Source organism: Pelmatolapia mariae, linkage group LG22 (assembly GCF_036321145.2).
Source record: "Pelmatolapia mariae isolate MD_Pm_ZW linkage group LG22, Pm_UMD_F_2, whole genome shotgun sequence".
NCBI classification, from domain to species: Eukaryota; Metazoa; Chordata; class Actinopteri; order Cichliformes; family Cichlidae; genus Pelmatolapia; species Pelmatolapia mariae.
This window is the reverse complement of record NC_086245.2, coordinates 24,893,995-24,911,998: the sequence shown is the minus strand read 5'-3', so window position 1 is coordinate 24,911,998 and position 18,004 is coordinate 24,893,995. Positions and strand designations below refer to the sequence as shown.

Below are 18,004 nucleotides of genomic sequence, written 5' to 3'. Positions count from 1 at the left end.
GAGGACATGCGCCACAGAAGTTGTGAGCCATTCGTCAAAGGATTTTTTACTTTTGTGTTACATCACATATGCTCAGTTCTTTAGATAATGCTAAAGTTGTTCAGAAATGAACAAACCTGAAGGGTTCTGTGTTCCTTTTTTGTTTTGTTTTTTTACTATGTTCAACTGTGCAGATTCGTATATTTGGAGTTAAAGATGTGTAATGGATATAATGTTATATTGGATATACTGATATGATGTAAAAATATGTAAAATGAAAATTAAGAATGTCACTGTTAAATAAATCCTGTTTTATTTTCAAGAGAAGTAATGTAAGGTTTCATATGTCAAGTAAACATCAGAATCTATATGAAAATCTAGTGAATTTTGATGAAAAGCAGTGATAAACATCTGGATTTTTGCTGTATGGCAGTATTTTTACTCTCCACAAGTCCTTAAGCCCTTTGAGTCTTCTGTTCCTGTGTGTCAGTCACGAAGGCGTCGTTGTCGTAGGGATTTAACTCCATCCCAACCGAGGACTTTCTGAATCTGCCACGAAGCAGCTGGTAGAGGGCCACCAGAGGAATGGAAATCACAGGCACCACACAGAGGAGGATGATTATGGCAAAGACCCAGTCTGGATAAAGCTTCTGTTCAGTTTCAGGGAATTTTTCCTAAAAAAGAAAGATGAAGGACATTTATTTATTTAGTTATTAAATATGGTTTAAAATTGGTAAAATGCGCTAATTTTCTTTCTTTGGGTTAAATAGAGAGCAACAACCAGCAAGCAGGCAATTAGCTTAGCTTGACTAATTCAATTCATTTTTTATATTGATTTACTTTATTTATTTAAATTCTATTTTTTATTGCTGTGTCCAGCACTTTGGTCAGTGGTTGCTGTTTTAGTGCTTTATGAATAAAGTTGGCTTGACTAACTTAAGGTTGTCGAAACCAACCAAGAGATATTTCGGGCTCATAAAATCCCATAAAGGACTGAGCTCTCATTTTAACCCGCCGGTCTGTATTTATTCATCGACATATTTGTTAAAATGTAGGTTTTGATAGACACTTTTAAACTCTTGCTTGTTTGTTAACAGACATTACACATAGTCGCTTCTCAGGTAAAAGCCTGGCTGCTGGATTCATTTCAGAAGTCAGTTTGATTTTTAATAGCATCTTCCTTCAGGATAACTCGCTATGACTCACAGCTCAGATCATTTCAAAGTGGTTTATTGATCATAACAATGAGTTCACTGTACTCAAATTGTCTCCACAATTAAAAGATCTCAATCCAATAATGTACCTTTGGGATGTGATGGAACAGAAAAACAAATCTGCAGCAATTGTGCGATGCCGTCGTGTCAGCATGAACTTAAAATCTCTAAAGAACGTTTTGAGCGTCTTATTAAATCTACGCCATGGGGAATTAGAGCAGTTCTGAAGATAAATAGAGGACCAAACAAACTGGACCTAATAAAATCTTGAATCATGAGTAGATTCATTCTTCAATTCTTGGCTTTCCTGCTTACATAATCTGGGTTCCATGCTTGATAGGTGGGACGTGTCTGTGCCTGGACAATCACATAGGCAACAAACACCACCAGGAGCAGTAAAGGACTGATCACCATCCAGCACGCCTTCCAAAAGATGTTTGGCCTCCTCCCAGTCATGATATAGATGTCGTCACTGAAACTGGCAGAGGAGACGTAAAACGGATAGGAATTATGATTGTTAATGAAGTTTACAGTGTCATGTTCAGGAAGAAGAGGAGAAAAAGTTACGTTTTCATTCCACGGAAGTAAATAACTCCAATAATCTCAAATAAAGCAATGACGAGCAGAGGTACAGATCCCACGTAACCATTAAACACCTCCACCCAGTAGTTGCCTGAGCTCAAGGTGAAGAGGAGTGCCACCAAGAAGGATATCAAACAGATGATTGCTGCAGAAGTGAAGAAGGGGAAAGTTTATAAGAGGGAATTCAAAGGAAATTGGTTTTAACTTAAAAAGCACAAGCTGATGTGCAAGTACCTGATGTGAGTTCCTTGGGCATCCACCTGGGCAATACTTTGAGTTCATTGAGGGGCGAGAGGACACCCTCTATGTTACCAAACATGGAGGAGAGACCTAAACTAAAGAGCATGACAAAGAACAGTACGGCCCATACCTGCGAGCCCGGCATTGATATCACCGCTTCAGTGAACACGATAAAAGCCAGGCCAGTACCTGAAACACTCTGAAGGGAGAGGATAAAAAACAAGAGGCTAATGAGGATACTTGAAATGGCAATATCTGAAAATGACCAGTGTTTGTGGATGGGGGGGCTCGAGGATAGAAGAATGACTATAAGATGGAGTGAGTACCTGCTTAAGTAATTTTTGTAGATCACACTCCCTCAGGGACAGACTCTTGAATTCCACTGGATATGTCGTATTTAGATATTCATACCAGTAATCGTAGTTCTGCAGGGTTATGTTCTGGTCTGAGAACTCAAAGTGATTGGTCAGAGCCAGGATGTTCCTGCAGATAAGATTTGAAGAGTAAGTACTCAGGATCTTAAAGGCAAAGACATAGTTGCAAAACCCCACCTAAAATAGGCATGCTTACGTACTCGTCTTTACAGGCGTTAAAGGCGGTCGTGGCTTTAAACCCCAGGATGGAGAAAACTGGAATGGAGGCGTAGAGAGACGTGGCGCTGTTTATTACTCCCACAAGAACAGCGTCTCTCTCGCAGTTGTTTCTAACAACACAAAGAGTGAGAGAAAGACGAGCTTACTAATCACCCAGTGTTCACCAGGGGAGGTTAAGAAGTGTCGGTCCTTACTTCTCTTCATTGTAACTGGAGAAAGATATGAGACCTCCAAACGCCACAGAAAGAGAGAAGAAGATCTGCGTGGCGGCGTCCAACCACACCCGTGGGTTCTTCAGGGTTTGCCACTGTCACGAGCATAACATCTGATTAGGAAATCAGCTATTTGTGGGACTGAAGATTAAAGATTTCACTCCAACTCACGTCAGGGGTGAAGAGGTACAACAGTCCATCAGTAGCTCCAGGCAGAGTGAGGGCACGGATCAGGAAAATAGTCAGCACCAGGTAAGGGAAGGTAGATGTCACATACACAGCCTGAAAAGATATAAAAACATTAAAATAACATATTTCTGGGGGGAAAGGATAGATGTAATGACTTGGGAGAACAGTTTTGGAAGACAGAAACCACATATAGTGATAGCATACGGTTAGGCCTCCAGTTTGCTGCAGCCTATCATTAAATATTAATGTTTTTGGCAGTTACACTGACCTTTCCCATGGAGTCGATGCCTTTGATGAAGCAGATGTAGACGATGCACCAGGCGCTGGCTAGACAGATCACCATCCCCCACTCCACGGAGCCGCTGATCTCGATGTCAGGTGTGATGTTGAGGGTTTCACGGTACCAGAAGTAATTTACTGGAGTGCTTTTCTTACACTCCAAATTGTAGTCTACATGGACACACATACGCAAAAGTAGACCTGCATAAGGCTGGAATGGGCCAAAGCACCATCAACAAGAAGGTTGGTGAGAAGATGACGACTGCTGGTGCAACTATTTGTAAATAGAACAAGTATAAAATTACAATTGCCTCAAGCACGGAGTTGGAAGCATTATGCTTTGGGACTATTCTTCTGTAAAGGGTGCCAATGTATGGGCCCACGTACTGAAATATCTTGGATGAGAGACTCCCGCCCTCAGCCAGAACACTGAACATTGGTCACAAATGGGTCTTCCAGTGTGGCAATGACGCAAAACAGATCTCTATGGCAACAAAACAGTGGCTAAAGAAGAAGCACATTAAGGTCATGGAGTGGTCTTGCTAGTCTTCAGACCTCAGTCCTATAGAAAAACTGTGGAGTGAAGCTTTGAGTTGCCAAGCAGCAGCCACGAAACCTAAAAGATTTGGAGAGTTTCTGTAAATAGAAGTGAACTAAAATCCTCCTGAGAAGTTTGCAAACCTGGTGACCAACTACAGGAAACGCCTCACCGCTGTGATTGCCAGCAAGGATTTCTCTAAATCATTATTTACTCGGGGATCAAATACTTATTCCACTCGTGCAAAATCAACTTATAACTTATGTAGGGTTTTTTTCTGTTTCTTTGGATGTTTTTCTGTCTCTCTCCATTAAAATAACATAAAAATGAGAGACTGTTAATTTCTTTAAAAGTGAGCAAACTTACAAATTCAACAGAGGGTCAAATAATTAGTCCCAACACTGTATCCTCATTGCTATTTACTTGTTCATCTCATGTCTTAGTTGCACCAATCTTTAAACAAGCATGGTCTTTTTTTATTTTATGTTGTGGTGCAATGTTCACTTTGTGCCATAAAGCAGTCCAGTATTTTTTTTTTTTTTTACTGAATCTCTCTTGAAATGCTACCAAGAGCCTGGCAGGCAGCCATAAATCTTTACTGATAATCTTTAACTTTATCTTTGTTATTAAATCCGCAAACAGTGGCGCAGCAGCACAATCACGGCGTACGGCCATAAATCTATCAAGCAAGAATAATAGCGAGGTGTGCTCCTGTCTCACCTATGCGGCTTTCATTTAGTGGGCAGGTGCTCCACGGCAGGGGTTCCTGAAAAGAGTGGAAGAAGTACCACAGCACCCAGGCCAGAATGGTGTTGTAGAAAACGCCCACCAGAAACGATACAATCAAACAGCCGATGCCTGCACATAAGAAAGGGTTTTTTTTTTTAGGTATTAATTTTATTTTTTAAATTTAAGAATGAGGAATCTTTGACTGGTGTCAATTTCAACAAAATAAACATTTATTTATTTTTTGGTCATTCTATTTTACTTTCTACTTTATGAGATATGATACGGTCGACTCTAAAGGGTTGAAAAACAACTCAAAATCTTAGACTAACTAATCTTAGACTTTGTCGTTAAATTATAGCAACACACTCGAATAGTATAACTGTAGAGTACATAAAAACATTTACTAATACTTTTTGGGTTACCCACCTACTCCACCGATTACGGGATTGATGGTCTTCCAAACACCCACGCTGCCCTTCCGGAGCCTCTGTCCTACAGCCAGCTCAAGGAAGAGCAGGGGGAGGCCCTCAAACACCAGCGCTATCAGGTAAGGGATGAGGAATGCACCTGAAGACATGAAGTAAATATTTATCTTACAGTTAGGCATTATTAGGATTACAATGCAAAGCTCTACTAATGAAAACACACTGGGTTGGTGGGAATCGGGCTGACTTCTTTTTTTGAGAAAAACCCACTATATTTATATAAATTTTAAAAAATTATTAACTTCTCGTGTCACCTCGCTGCTTCACCGTATGAGCTCCAAACAAAACAAATCTGAGGGCAGAGTAAGAATAGAAAAACGTGACTAAATTAAACAGACTAAGCCAAAGTCAAACAGACGCTCAGCAGATTTGAGAAACAGCGTTTTGGGAAGTCAATATGTGAAGGTGATAGAGCCCACACACATTTTCTGGACTGGCTGTTTACACAGCCTGACCCAGAGCAGGCTCCTATAGAACTCTGTGGCATGAGGACTCGGTGTATCTCTCTGGGTAAGTATGAGGAAGCAAACAAAGGTGGATCTATTCCTCACAAACAGTATGTAATGCTTTCCAAGGTTAATCAGGTATACATAAAGTTATTCATTTCCAGACAGGTTCAGGGACCGAGCCGGTTTGTTCTTTAATACCTAATTAAACTGAAACAAAAGGGAAAAGCAAACAAATTAAAGCATCTCTGCGCTGGATTGATTAAACAGGACTGTAGGAGCGATGGTGTAAAGTGAAGAAAAGGGAGACTGTAATGCAAAGGCAGCATCTCACCTCCTCCGTAGATTTGGCATAGGTAAGGGAATCGCCACACATTTCCAATTCCCACTGCAAAGCCAATACATGTCAGCAGATACTGAGCCTTGTTGTCCCACTTGGGTCTCTCCTCCGGCCCAGCGTCTTTTCCCATCCTCAACTGGAAAAAAGACTCAGTGCAATCCCAGTTGTGTTACAAAAATACACCTAATGGAATTTTAGCATGCAGTCTGATCAAATTAGTCCAGAATTCTCCTCCTGATCCGTATTTTAGATGAATTACACTCCTGAGTGGTTCGGTCTTCGTGATGTTCAGCACTCCTCTTTCATCCTCTGTGCGACCCTCACGTCTCTGAGTCAGAGGTGCAGATTCTGTTCTTTATGAGACATCCAACCTGCAGGAAGTTTGGTGAAAACACTTGCCAGGGTGATTTAGTGGTTTTACCTCCCTCCTCCTGTAGAATGGGAGTGCGCTGAAACTTGAATTAATGGATAACCTGGTGATGCTTTTCTCTGCTACACTGACCTACATCAGAGCAATAAGATACAGGGTGAAAGAGACATCAGGAGAGTTGTGCTGAACAGCTAATCAAACATTGTTCTTGCATATAATCTTCATGCGAAATGAGTGAAAAAGTTACCGGCTCTTTTCTTTGCTCTAGTTTGAGAACAGATGTACACAAACCTAAATCTGAAGGAATGAAAATCGATCTAACCAAATTATGTTTTTGATACATTTTACCATTAAGGGCATTTTTTTTCACACATAAAAGTCAATAATAATTTGTGTCCACATTTCTTACCTTTACCTGTGAACTCAGGTTGAGATATAAACTGCAAATCCACACTCTTCCTTCCTCAAATATGATTTTGTGAAGTGTTTTCTTTTTCCTGGCCAGTTGACATTTCCGTCGTCACTTCATGAATCCTTATGTTGCAGATTTTTATTCTTAGATACAGGCTTGATTGCTGTCTCTAGCTCTCTCTGACATTGCTAACATTAATTTCTAATCAAGCACACCAAAGTTATCCCATTTCCTATATTATGGTCATATTAAGCAGTGATGTCCGCTTATGCATTGAAAAGAGCAAAAAATAAAAAACAAATCTTCCAGCCAACCGTGTCTCAGATATTATGTGTGAAGTTTCCTTCACTGGCTGACTCTGCGCCGGTTTTCCTTCATGTGCTCCGGTCAAAAGTCAAACAAGTTAGGCGTTACTAAACTGCTCCTATCAGTGTTATATATATTCATGTGTCGGCCCTATTGTAGGAGCCAAATAGAGGTTTCTGGCCTATTTCCAGGGTGCAAGGAGGACAGAATAAAGTCTGAAGGAGCAACTGAAGCACTAACAAAGAACATAGAACTATTTTACTGCCTGACCTGCGCATTTCCACATCACGCCTTCATCAGGGGTCATCATAAAAATAGATTGCTGAGAACATTTTTAATAGGCAAAGCGCAGAGTGGAAAATTGAAGCCAGTCGATGTGAACTTACAGTAATTTGCTGGTCCTTTGGATCATAAAGGGGAGTGTCCAATACATAACATGTAGTGCCATATTTAGTCCATGAGCTGGAGGTGCAATTATGATGTGGCGGTAAGATAATAATGTGCTTGATAACAAGTGCAGTTTGCACCTGAAACACCTTAATTATTATATATTCACTAATTTAAGTTATGGTTAATTAGTGGATATATCCAAACTGCTTCTCTTTTCCCGGGAGAAGTGACATCACCACCTGTCAACCATAGACATGTTCATAGGTCAGTAAATTTAGTTCATAATTCTCAGTTATAGTTAATAAATCTTACAATCATCGGATCTTTGATGTCTGAGTATTTAAAAATAAGGATCAAGTCTTTTTCAAACATTTGGTGACCATCTTTTATTCCCTTGTCTTCAAATTGATACAGTTCCACATGGCTGGTTTCTGCCACCTGCTGGTATGAATATGCTTCTGCAATGCATTCGCCATCCATCCATCCATCCATCCATCCATCCATCCATCCAAACACCTCTACTGAGCAGTTAAATGAACTAATCCTCCAATAACTCAACAATAATCTAACGGCAAAGCTTACTTAAATATGTACTCATATGTCAAAATATGTTACATTTTATCCCCACCATGACAAAAGTGCTCTGATGAAAGAGACATGATGCTTCTGATGCTTCAGCAAAACACTGAATTTAAATAACTTTTCCTTTATTAGACAAAATAAAATATTTTTGCCTCTTACTGTATTCTGACTTGTTTAGGCAATTGTTTATATCTGATTAATGTCTTTCTCTGGCTTCATCTTTTTCTCGCAGCGTACAAAAACCAGCCTGCACAAGGCATAGACAGGCACCACCAGACTGGGAATTCCTGCCAAAACAAAGATGACCACGTTGATCCATGAAGGGTAAGGTACTGATGCCAGAGTTGGAAACTCCTCCTGCAAGCCATAAAACAGCACAATGAACAAACAAGCCGGCATGTTTTCATTACTGTTTTAATCTTCACACAAGCAACTATTGCAAATATATATAAAAATTCAAGGAGGGGCCCCTCCCCCACCTGAATTCCTCAGAATCAGCTAACTTTTTTGTACTACAATAAAAGCAAATTTTATAAAAGCCATGTGCCACCTTGATAGTCATGATATCATTAAAATAGGTGGTTTCCAGCTGGTCATCATGAGCTTGTGAACCTCAGCTGGTGCCATAAAGTTAGGCTAGATGGGAATATAATTTGTTTGACTCAACCCCCCAAAACGACACGCCAATTAAACAGCTTGCAGCCAGAACCAGTGAAGTCTCCGTTTCAGCTGCCGTTGATGAAATCAACAGGGCAAGGCTGCCTGAACATTTTGAACCCAACAGGAGAGTTGAAGGAGTCTGCAGCTATTGCAGCTTTGCAATAGCTGTCAACTCCCCGCTTCAATCCATCAAAACAACCTGTAAACCTGTCTTGTTGTCTGACAATGAAAATCCAGAGTTTTTTTATATTATGCAGGTAAAAATGAAATTTCTTCATTAAATCTGGTAAAATAACATAAAACAAAAACAGCTATTTCTGGGAGATAATGTTGAATTTTTTTCTTTTTCTTTTTTTTTCAGATTTCACAGATTTTTATAAGAAGTGGTCTTTGTGAACTCACGTAGTCGGGGTCCCAGACTAAATAGGTGAGTTCTTGTTGGGCTTGAGTCACCAGGTAGAAAACTAAAATGACCAGGAGAATGAGAGGGCTGGTGAATCTCAGAGAAATCTGCCAGAAGATGCAAGGCTTCTTTCCAATCATGAACTTGATGTCTTCATTGAACCTGTCACACAAGAGGATTTTAATGAAATTAAACTTGACTTAATTCATGGAATTATAGCTTTATTTAAATAAAACAAAAGAACTGAAAGAACAAAAAGTAAATAGACTCATATTAAAGTAGAACCAATATAAAGATCAGTAAACAGTAAAGTTAGAACCTGTAGAAGCAATGTGCAAAGTGATTGCTTTAAAGGGACCTCTACAGTTTGCAGTGGTGGATGGACAAAGTTTCAAATGATGAGGTCAGCATGTGTACAAATGATCCCTGCTTCTGCTCTTATGAAAAGTTGAGCGAGAAAGGATAACTATCATCTCAGGCACACGGCTCTGGCTGTGAGCAAAGAAGCTCTGCACACATGTTGTTCAAATGTTATGTTTAGGAGGGGCAGTCAGTCAGAAGGAAGTTGTTTTAAAGGGCATAAAAAGAGGGTGGGGCTGCACCAAAGACAAATATTGGCTAAATGCTTTTAAACAGTGGATTGTGCAAAGCTACAAATAATAAAAGTTGGAGCTGGAAACGAGCATAACACCTCTTAAATATTTAATTGTTATCCAACTGTGCTAAATGCATCAAATAAAGATTGATGACAGCCTGATTGTACAAGGTTACAGGACATTCTGTTCCTGATTTTACAGATGTGTGGCTGCTTTATATAATACAATATTATCTAAAAAAAACATAAACTTTGTGCACTAACCTGTCAATGCCATAGATGTAAACAACAGCTATCATCTCTGTCAGGCCAATGGTCAGCAGTGGGATTGATCCAGCAAAGTTATCAAAGAGAGTTACCCAATAAAGGCCTGACTGCTGTGCAAACAGGAGACAGATGATGAAGGATACAAGACACGTTACTCCTGAAAGACATGAAAACAAGGGAGCTTGTGTTAACATTGGAGTTGCAGGCCAGTGTGTTGATTGTTTAGTCTTTGAAACAGAATACCTGTCAGTGCCTCTTGGGGCCATTTTTTAGGAAATAAATTCAAGTCTTTCAAAGGGACTACGACTCCTTCGATGTTGCCAAAAAGTGTTGAGAGTCCGAGGCAGAGAAGCATGATAAAAAACAGGACAGACCAGGCTGGGGAACCCGGCATTTTGATAATGGCCTCTGTGAAGACAATAAAGGCCAGACCTGTTCCCTCCACTCCCTGAACAAACACAATGCAGATTAGAATAAAAATGGGAAATGGGAGTTTGATAGATTTTCATTAAAATAGGCACCTCACTGAGGAGTTTCTGCATGTCGCAGGTTTTAATGTCCAGTCCAAAAACAGTATCCGGATTGGAGCTGTTCAGATGATGAAGGGCTGCATTGTAGTTGCTGGCAGTGATGCTGTCTTCAGGGAGTTCAAATCCATTTAGTAACGTCCTGATGTTTCTAAGAAGACATTAAAGATGAGAATAGTAATTACAGAAGTGTACATTATTTATGCAAATAACCTTTTTTAGATTTTTAACTAAAGATGAAAAAGAAAAACAAAAGAAAGTTAATTTGGGAATCTTAAATATTACAAACACTGACAAATCCAGGTCAGAAAAATTAAGCCAATATGGAAGGGCCTTAACGCTGCATTCTATAAAAAAGCCACCAGATGGTGATGGCTGTGGCACTTTTTTTTTTAATCATTTTTTTCCAACAAGATGTCAATGATGAAGACGCTCAACTCTTCATAAACAAGCTGTCCATTTTTCATACATATACATATATACCAGTTAATAATTTTTGTTGTGCTAAAGCTCGAATGTTTGTTTTTTGCAAGAAAAATGAGAATAATTTTTCAAAAGTTCCAAATTTTTCCAAAGTTTTTTAAAGTCCTAGTCAGCAAGTTTAGTGCAATTTACTTAAATGATGTAGCAAACTTTTTCAAAGCCTTAAAATAAGCTCTACTCACTCACTGATACAGGTGTCATATTTGTCAGTGGCCCTGAAGCCAATGACGGTGTAGGTGACTGTGGCAGCATAGATTGAGGTGAGGCCAGTTATAATAGTCAGGATCACCGCATCTTGCATGCAGTTGTTGCTTGGCGAAAGAAAGTAAAAACAGAAGTGAGTTGAATCTTACTGTAACAGTCATGTAGTGATACATTCAGTAAAAGGACTAGATGTTGCAGTCCCTGATAATGCATTGCTTTAAATGGTGAGAATCTTGAGGGGTAGCAGTTATGAGGAAAGGCAGCCCAGAAACTTTACCAGCAGCACACATCGCTGTGTGCCTCAACTTTCGGTCTTTTACCCAAGCTAATCTGCCATTTTTGGGGGGGATTAGAGATCTGATCTAGATTATCAGAAAATATAAGCCTTTCTTTATAAGTCTTACTGGACAGGGTTGTAGCTTGAGAAGGAGATCAGGCCTCCCCATGCTAAACTAAAGGCATAAAAGACCTGGGCACCTGCATCCAACCAGGTTGTTGGGTTCATCAGCTCATCCACCTGCAAGGGTGAGACACACAGTGTAATGTAGCTTTGTATTAAGATATTTACACAATGTTACATGATGTATATTTATGATAGAACTTTGAAATACACACATCTGGTGTGAACAGGTACTTCACTCCGTTCATGGCTCCTTTAAGAGTCAGTCCTCGAATCAGGAAGATGGCCAACACTACGTAAGGCAGGAGGGCTGTAACGTACACTGCCTGAAGTCATGAAAAGATATGAAAAATTGTCAAATAACAGCAATAAGACTGATTCAGCAATACTTGTTTTTGAAAAAAAGTTCAGTAAACCTTTCCTGAAGTACTGATCCCCCGTATGTAGCAGATACAGATGACTGTCCAGGCAGCTAACAGACAGATCACTATGGGCCACTGGAGTCCTCCAGAGTCTGATATTGAGGCAGAAGCATTCAGAGTGACTCTGTAAAAGTAATAATCCACTGTGGAGCTCTGCTGACACTCGGATATAAAGCCTGAAAATGCATAAAAGTCAACACTTAGATGTTGGAGACTTACAGATTCTAAGTATGTGCTTGTGTCTTTTCAGCTACCTGTTCGGTTGTCATTGAGAGGACACTGGGTCCAAGGCAGCGGGCCTTGAAAGGAATTAAAGAGATACCACATGATCCAGGCTATTAAGGTGTTGTAGTACAGGCCAATCAATAAAGAGACCAGCATGGAAGCAATACCTGTAGGAAAGGATCATTAACAAACATCACATTTACACAGAACCAAGCTTTCATTAACAACTTTGTGTTGCTGTAGTACCGATAATTCTTCTATTTGTTCCTTGGGTATGTGGTTGTAGAGGCCGTTACTTACCAACACCAGTCAGATAGGGGTTGATGGCCCTCCATACGCCCACACTGCCTTTCCTGAGTCGCTGGCCAATGCCAAACTCCAACAGCAGAAGGGGCAATCCTTCTAGCACCAGCAGGATGATGTAAGGAATCAAAAAGGCACCTGGAACATGTTGATCAGCAGCACAATTAGACAGTCAGAGGTGTTTGCAATACCTCACATACTTAGATACTTCGTAGTGGAATAAGGTTTGGAAGTCAGATGCAATTAAATCTGAACTGAGCTGGTTTATGCGGGCGATCGTGGCTCAAGAGTTGGCAGTTCGTCTTGTAATCGGAAGGTTGCCGGTTCGAGCCCCGGCTCCAACAGTCTCGGTCGTTGTGTCCTTGGGCAAGACACTTCACCTGTGCCTACTGGTGGTGGTCAGAGGGCCCGGTGGAGCCAGTGTCCAGCAGCTTCGCCTCTGTCAGAGCACCCCAGGGCAGCTGTGGCTACAATGTAGCTTGCCATCACCAGTGTGTCAATGTGTGGATGACTGAATGTAGTGTAAAGCGCTTTGGGGTCCTTAGGGACTAAGTAAAGCGCTATACAAATACAGGCGATTTACCATTTATCAGCTGTTCCATGTGTGAACATGGATATGATATACATGTGATATACATGGAATGGCTCTAAACAGCCATTCAGAAAATTCCAGATAATTATGAGATCCCATAGTCACCTATGAAATATATATATATATGAAATATATGAAAAATATATACACAAAGATAGATATCTCAAAGAGAGTGGGTGCACGGTTCATATTTTCATCAGCGGTGTAGATTCGGTGAGCTGCAACCAGCAGTTTAACAAAAACTGGCAGGGGCTTGCTGGGAGATCAGTGACATTAATATTTGAATATTTTAAAATTCCTTTTAAAAATGACCCCGCCCCCTTTTTTTCTCTTTCTTTTGCAGGGTTTTTTTTTTTTTTTTTTTTGGGAAGTGAATGTGTTTCTTCATTACTGAACAATGCTAGAGTGTGCATTAATTAGACAGCCACCACCACACATGACTTTTGTACATGTGCAGAAGGGCAATTGTTGTTTAATGTTCAAGCAACAACACTGTTATCATAGATTAAACTCTTGATTTCTGAGATGGCATTGCCATAGCAAGTACATGACACTGACAGCTTTTGTCAGTGTCATGGTGGAGATCAGTGGTGGAGTCAAAGCTAATATTTGTTTCTGTTTTCCATGAATTTAAAAAATTATTATTATTATTGCTTATTTGAAGGAAAAGGTCACAGCTTAAAATAAAGCTCTAATAAAAAGCTTTAATACACTATATATATAATTTTTGCTTCAATTAAAACGTAGCTTTAATTTATCAAACATTATGTTTGCTGCCCAATAACGATCCTTGAGACAAGGAAGGCCCCACCCCCCTTTTCCTTTAGCCAATTGTATGGTTTTAAATCTAATTCGGGGCCTTTTACCTTCCCAAATGTAACTTGACAACAATTTGTCCCATTCATCAAATTGTTTCTGGCTTATTTCTATTGGCAATGTTTGAAATAAATATAATAATGTAGCTTTGTTGTGATTCAGACACTTCCAAATGTCAAGTATTAATTTCCAAAGCTTCCACTAAGTTTCCTTGACACACAGATTTTGTAACTTTTAAAACTATTTTGTAATTCTTTCTAATTCAGGAAAATGTTTAAAAGACAAAAACAGCAACATACCCACAAACCTCTATAACACTGCAATAAAAAATGACAATACTGTAATTGGAGATAGAAATAATGCGATGCTTTACTGTTTTCTTCTGGCCTTACCTCCTCCGTGGGTTTGACACAAGTAAGGGAATCGCCATACATTTCCAATCCCTACACAGAAGCCCACACATGTTAAAATGTACTGAACTTTGTTATCCCATTTGGGTCTGTCACCATCTTCCTTTTCCATCTTTTCCAGGTCCTCATAGTTTGGGATCCTGAGATCCAGCCCTGGGTTGGGAAGAACCAGTCTCATGGTTGCCCAGTGAAACAGAGATGTTACCCTATGGTTCTGGAAAGTCAAAGTGAGGGCTTATTATAAGCATAAGCCTGGGTTGAAACAAGTTTATGATCTTTTGCCTTATCTGGTTCAATTCACTGATAAGCAAATGTGCACTCTGTGTCAGTACTGTATAAGTCACAAATTTTAATCAAACATTAATCATAAACAATGGCATGGTAGCTCTCAATAATCCTCACAGTGTTTGAATCTACTGATCACCTGTAATCCCATTTTGCAACTTAGTCACCCAGGAAAAGTCATATTGTTTCCAGGAGCTGATAAGGGAGTAAATGAACCTTGCAGGGAACTTTGATATGCAGCCTATTATGTGACGATAATAACTGAGTGCTCAGAGTTAATGGTGGAAGAATTCAAAGGGAGTCATGTGGTAGGAACAGGCTCTAAAACCAAGGCAGCTATTCAATGAGTTAAAAATTAGAGTGGAAACTGAGATGAGTACTCCTAGAACCCACCTGCTTAGAATCATGCCACCAGGTTCAAACACATTAAAAGGTAAAAAAAACAAAACAACAACAAACAAACAAAAAGTAAAAAGTGCATCATCTTTGGATATTCCATGGCCATCTCCAAGGCAATCGTACAAATCACCATTAACTGCAGAAGATAACAAGGTGATGCAGTGTCCCCATTGCTGTTTTGCATAGGCCTCAACCCCCTAAGCCAGCTTGTCACTAAGAGTGTATACTGATTCAGGAGTGGAGCGACCATCAGCTGCCTCCTGTACAAAGCTGACGTTAAGATGTATGCCAGGAACAAGCAAGACATCGATTTGCTGCTCCAACTCAAAAGGTTCCAGAGCGAGGACATATGAATGCCATTTGGGCTGGATAATGTGGCTGAATGTTTTCAAAAACAGGAGATAGTGGACATAAAGAACAGCTACAAGTACCTGCGTATCCCTCCGGCTGATGTGAGCCAGGATAAAGACCCATGAAGGTCAGCTACAGCCAAACAGCTGTAGAAGGTAATGTGCTGAGAAGCCAGCTCAATGATAGGAAGAGAGTGGGTGAGGATTAGTGAGGGTTAGAGACACAATCCAGAATGAAACACAGAGCATCTGCAAATACATCGGGAAGATGGCCCCAGAAATCAACTGAAGACAGATGGTGATGAGGAAGTATCATGGAAGACCAAGCCCTTCCTTGAGACATACCATCAACAGATAGAGGAAGTGGCAGATATCTCGAAACCAAAGAGCAGCCAGCGGTACCCAAGCTGCAGGCTGTGCAAAGATGTCCCTGAGATAGTCCAACATATAGTGGCAGGATGTAAGAGAAAGTTCGACTGAGTACATGAGAAGCACAACCAAGTGGCTAGGATAGTGTACATGAACGTCTGTGCTGCATGTGGACAAGAAATTCCCCAGTCCTGATAGGAGAATCAATGAAAAGTATTTGAAAGCAACAGGAATTTGAGTTTTAGCCAGAGAAGCAGCTGCTGGCTGACCAACCACACATAGTAGTGCCTGACAAGAAGCAGGAGACCTCAGATGTGATAAATGAGGCAATCCTGGCATATGGCAACATCAGGAAGAAAAAGCACAAGAACATAGAAGTACCAGGGGCTTCTACTCAAGAATCCTGAGTAATTTTTAAAAAAGAAGAGGCATAATCATTCCAACATATTTTTAACCTGAGAAACCTCTAAAAGAAGGACCCTGTGAAGTTCATTTCACACTCAGTTCTGACCCTATCTTCCAAATATCACAGCAGAAAGTGAGACCCATCAGATCATTTTTTTACAATCTGCTGCTGTCTAATGTTGGTGACACCCTTTGAACTGCTGTAGCTAACCTGCTCAAGGTTTGATGTGTTTTGTGTTCAGAGATCCTCTTTTGCATACCTTGATTGTAACGAGTGGCTGTTTGAGTTACTGTCACCTTCCTGTTAGCTTGAAGAAGTCTGTCTCTTCTCTTCTAACCCCTGGCATCACTCAGAGAACTGCAGTTCACTGGATGTTTTCTCTTTTCAGACCATTCTCTGTAAACCTTAGAGATGGTTTTTTGGGAAAATTCATAGTAGATGGGTGGTTTCTGAAATACCTATGCCATGTTCAAAGTCACTTAAATGACCTTTCTCCCCCATTCTGATGCTCAGTTTGAACCTCAGCAGGTCATCTTGACCACGTCTACTGGCCTAAATACTGTACACTGAAATGCTGCCATGTGATTGGCTGATTAGATATCTGCCTTAACAAGCTGTTGAACAGACGTACCCAATAAAGCAGCCAGCTGTTTGTGGACTTATTGTACCCCGTAATTATTCCAGGGCTTCCCAAAAGCAGTTTCTTGAGATTGTGCACGTCATAGAGACCGAGCGTTCTCTATTGCGGCTCTGATGCTTTGGAATAATCTTCCTCTCCATATTAGACAAGTTACATCAGTGCCAGTTTTTAAGTCCAGATTAAAAACCTACTTTTATTCCCTGGCTTTTAACTCTGGGGGCAACTGACATTTTTATTAATTTTATTGCTATGTTTGGTTTTTCCTATTGTATTACTATATTTATATTTGTATTGTACAGCACTTTGGTCTACCAGGTGTGTTTTTAAAGTGCTATATAAATAAATGATGATGATAATGATGATGTTTTCTTGTTCTTACAAAATGAACAAACAACTAAAACCTATGCCTCTTTGATACAGAATAGTAAGACGACAGTAGGGAAGTGGCAACACGAAGACCTAATCACTGGAAGCGTGGCTGTCAAGAAACCGTTCTTAAGGAAGTAAAACAAAACAGATTACTCGGGAGTTCTGAGCAGAAGCAAAACTGTTTTGCTTCCCAAGAAAGCAAACAGGGAGAAAAGTCTGAGGTATGCCAAATTATACAAGAACTTAATTGAATCAAATTTTCAATTCATATAATTTCATTATTTATGGAGAAGGTCATTGACAGGTACAACAGTGAGTGTTGACAACCATAAAACACAGTGGAGACTGTCATAGTTTGGAGCTTCATTTTAACCAGTGTTGTTGGGATCTTGTCACAATTACTGGAACTGCAGTATGAACACAGAAAAGTACCCTCAGATTATGAACCACAGTGCAATACTGTCTGGAAAAAGTGCAACTGGCCACGGCTTCATTTTTCAGCGTCACAGTGACACATTGTGCAGTGTCCCCATTTAAAAAGTCATTGAAAATGCTCCTGCCCAGAAGGTTGGCTGTTTTGACGTTCAGCACTCAGGCAAAACTAATCTAACTATCAGCTGATCTCCAATTTGCATGCCTTCACGAGACACATTCACAAAACTTTACCCTCCAGGGTTATTCTACTGTTCTTGTTGAGGTATCAGTTTTCACCAAGTCTGCATTTCATTTGAAAAAGACGTGAAACAACCAGTGTTGTAAGTTACAATTTGTTTAGGGTAATGTTCAAACACATTATTGTGGAATTTGCTTTCTCATTTGTAAAAGTTCAAATCATAAATGTTAATTATACTGTCTGCAGTTGATCTTTTATTGTCCTTGATATGATAACATCAAGTTCACTTGCACAAATTTCTATTGGAATGATGATCACAATTTTAATGTAAAACATCAAAAGCAACTGATGATAAGTGGAAAATTAATCTGTCTTATTTT

General features: G+C 39.9%; 2 protein-coding genes across 2 annotated transcripts; both read right to left on the bottom strand.

Moving 5' to 3' along the window:
* Window positions 1-434: 434 nt before the first annotated feature.
* Window positions 435-5,956, bottom strand: slc6a18 (solute carrier family 6 member 18). Its single transcript, XM_065469827.1, has 12 exons — window positions 5,821-5,956; window positions 4,982-5,122; window positions 4,547-4,684; window positions 3,278-3,459; window positions 2,992-3,102; window positions 2,803-2,915; window positions 2,590-2,718; window positions 2,342-2,498; window positions 2,010-2,214; window positions 1,761-1,920; window positions 1,509-1,671; window positions 435-653 (listed from the first exon to the last, which is right to left on the bottom strand). The coding sequence occupies exons 1-12, from the start codon at window positions 5,954-5,956 to the stop codon at window positions 435-437; spliced, it is 1,854 nt and encodes a 617-aa protein (XP_065325899.1).
* Window positions 5,957-8,072: 2,116 nt separating this feature from the next.
* LOC135933026 (sodium-dependent neutral amino acid transporter B(0)AT1-like) lies at window positions 8,073-14,371 on the bottom strand. Its single transcript, XM_065470885.1, has 12 exons — window positions 14,176-14,371; window positions 12,373-12,513; window positions 12,102-12,239; window positions 11,842-12,023; window positions 11,641-11,751; window positions 11,430-11,542; window positions 11,004-11,132; window positions 10,333-10,489; window positions 10,055-10,259; window positions 9,809-9,968; window positions 8,949-9,111; window positions 8,073-8,243 (listed from the first exon to the last, which is right to left on the bottom strand). Exons 1-12 carry the CDS (start codon window positions 14,369-14,371, stop codon window positions 8,073-8,075), a joined length of 1,866 nt encoding a protein of 621 aa, XP_065326957.1.
* Window positions 14,372-18,004: the final 3,633 nt, after the last annotated feature.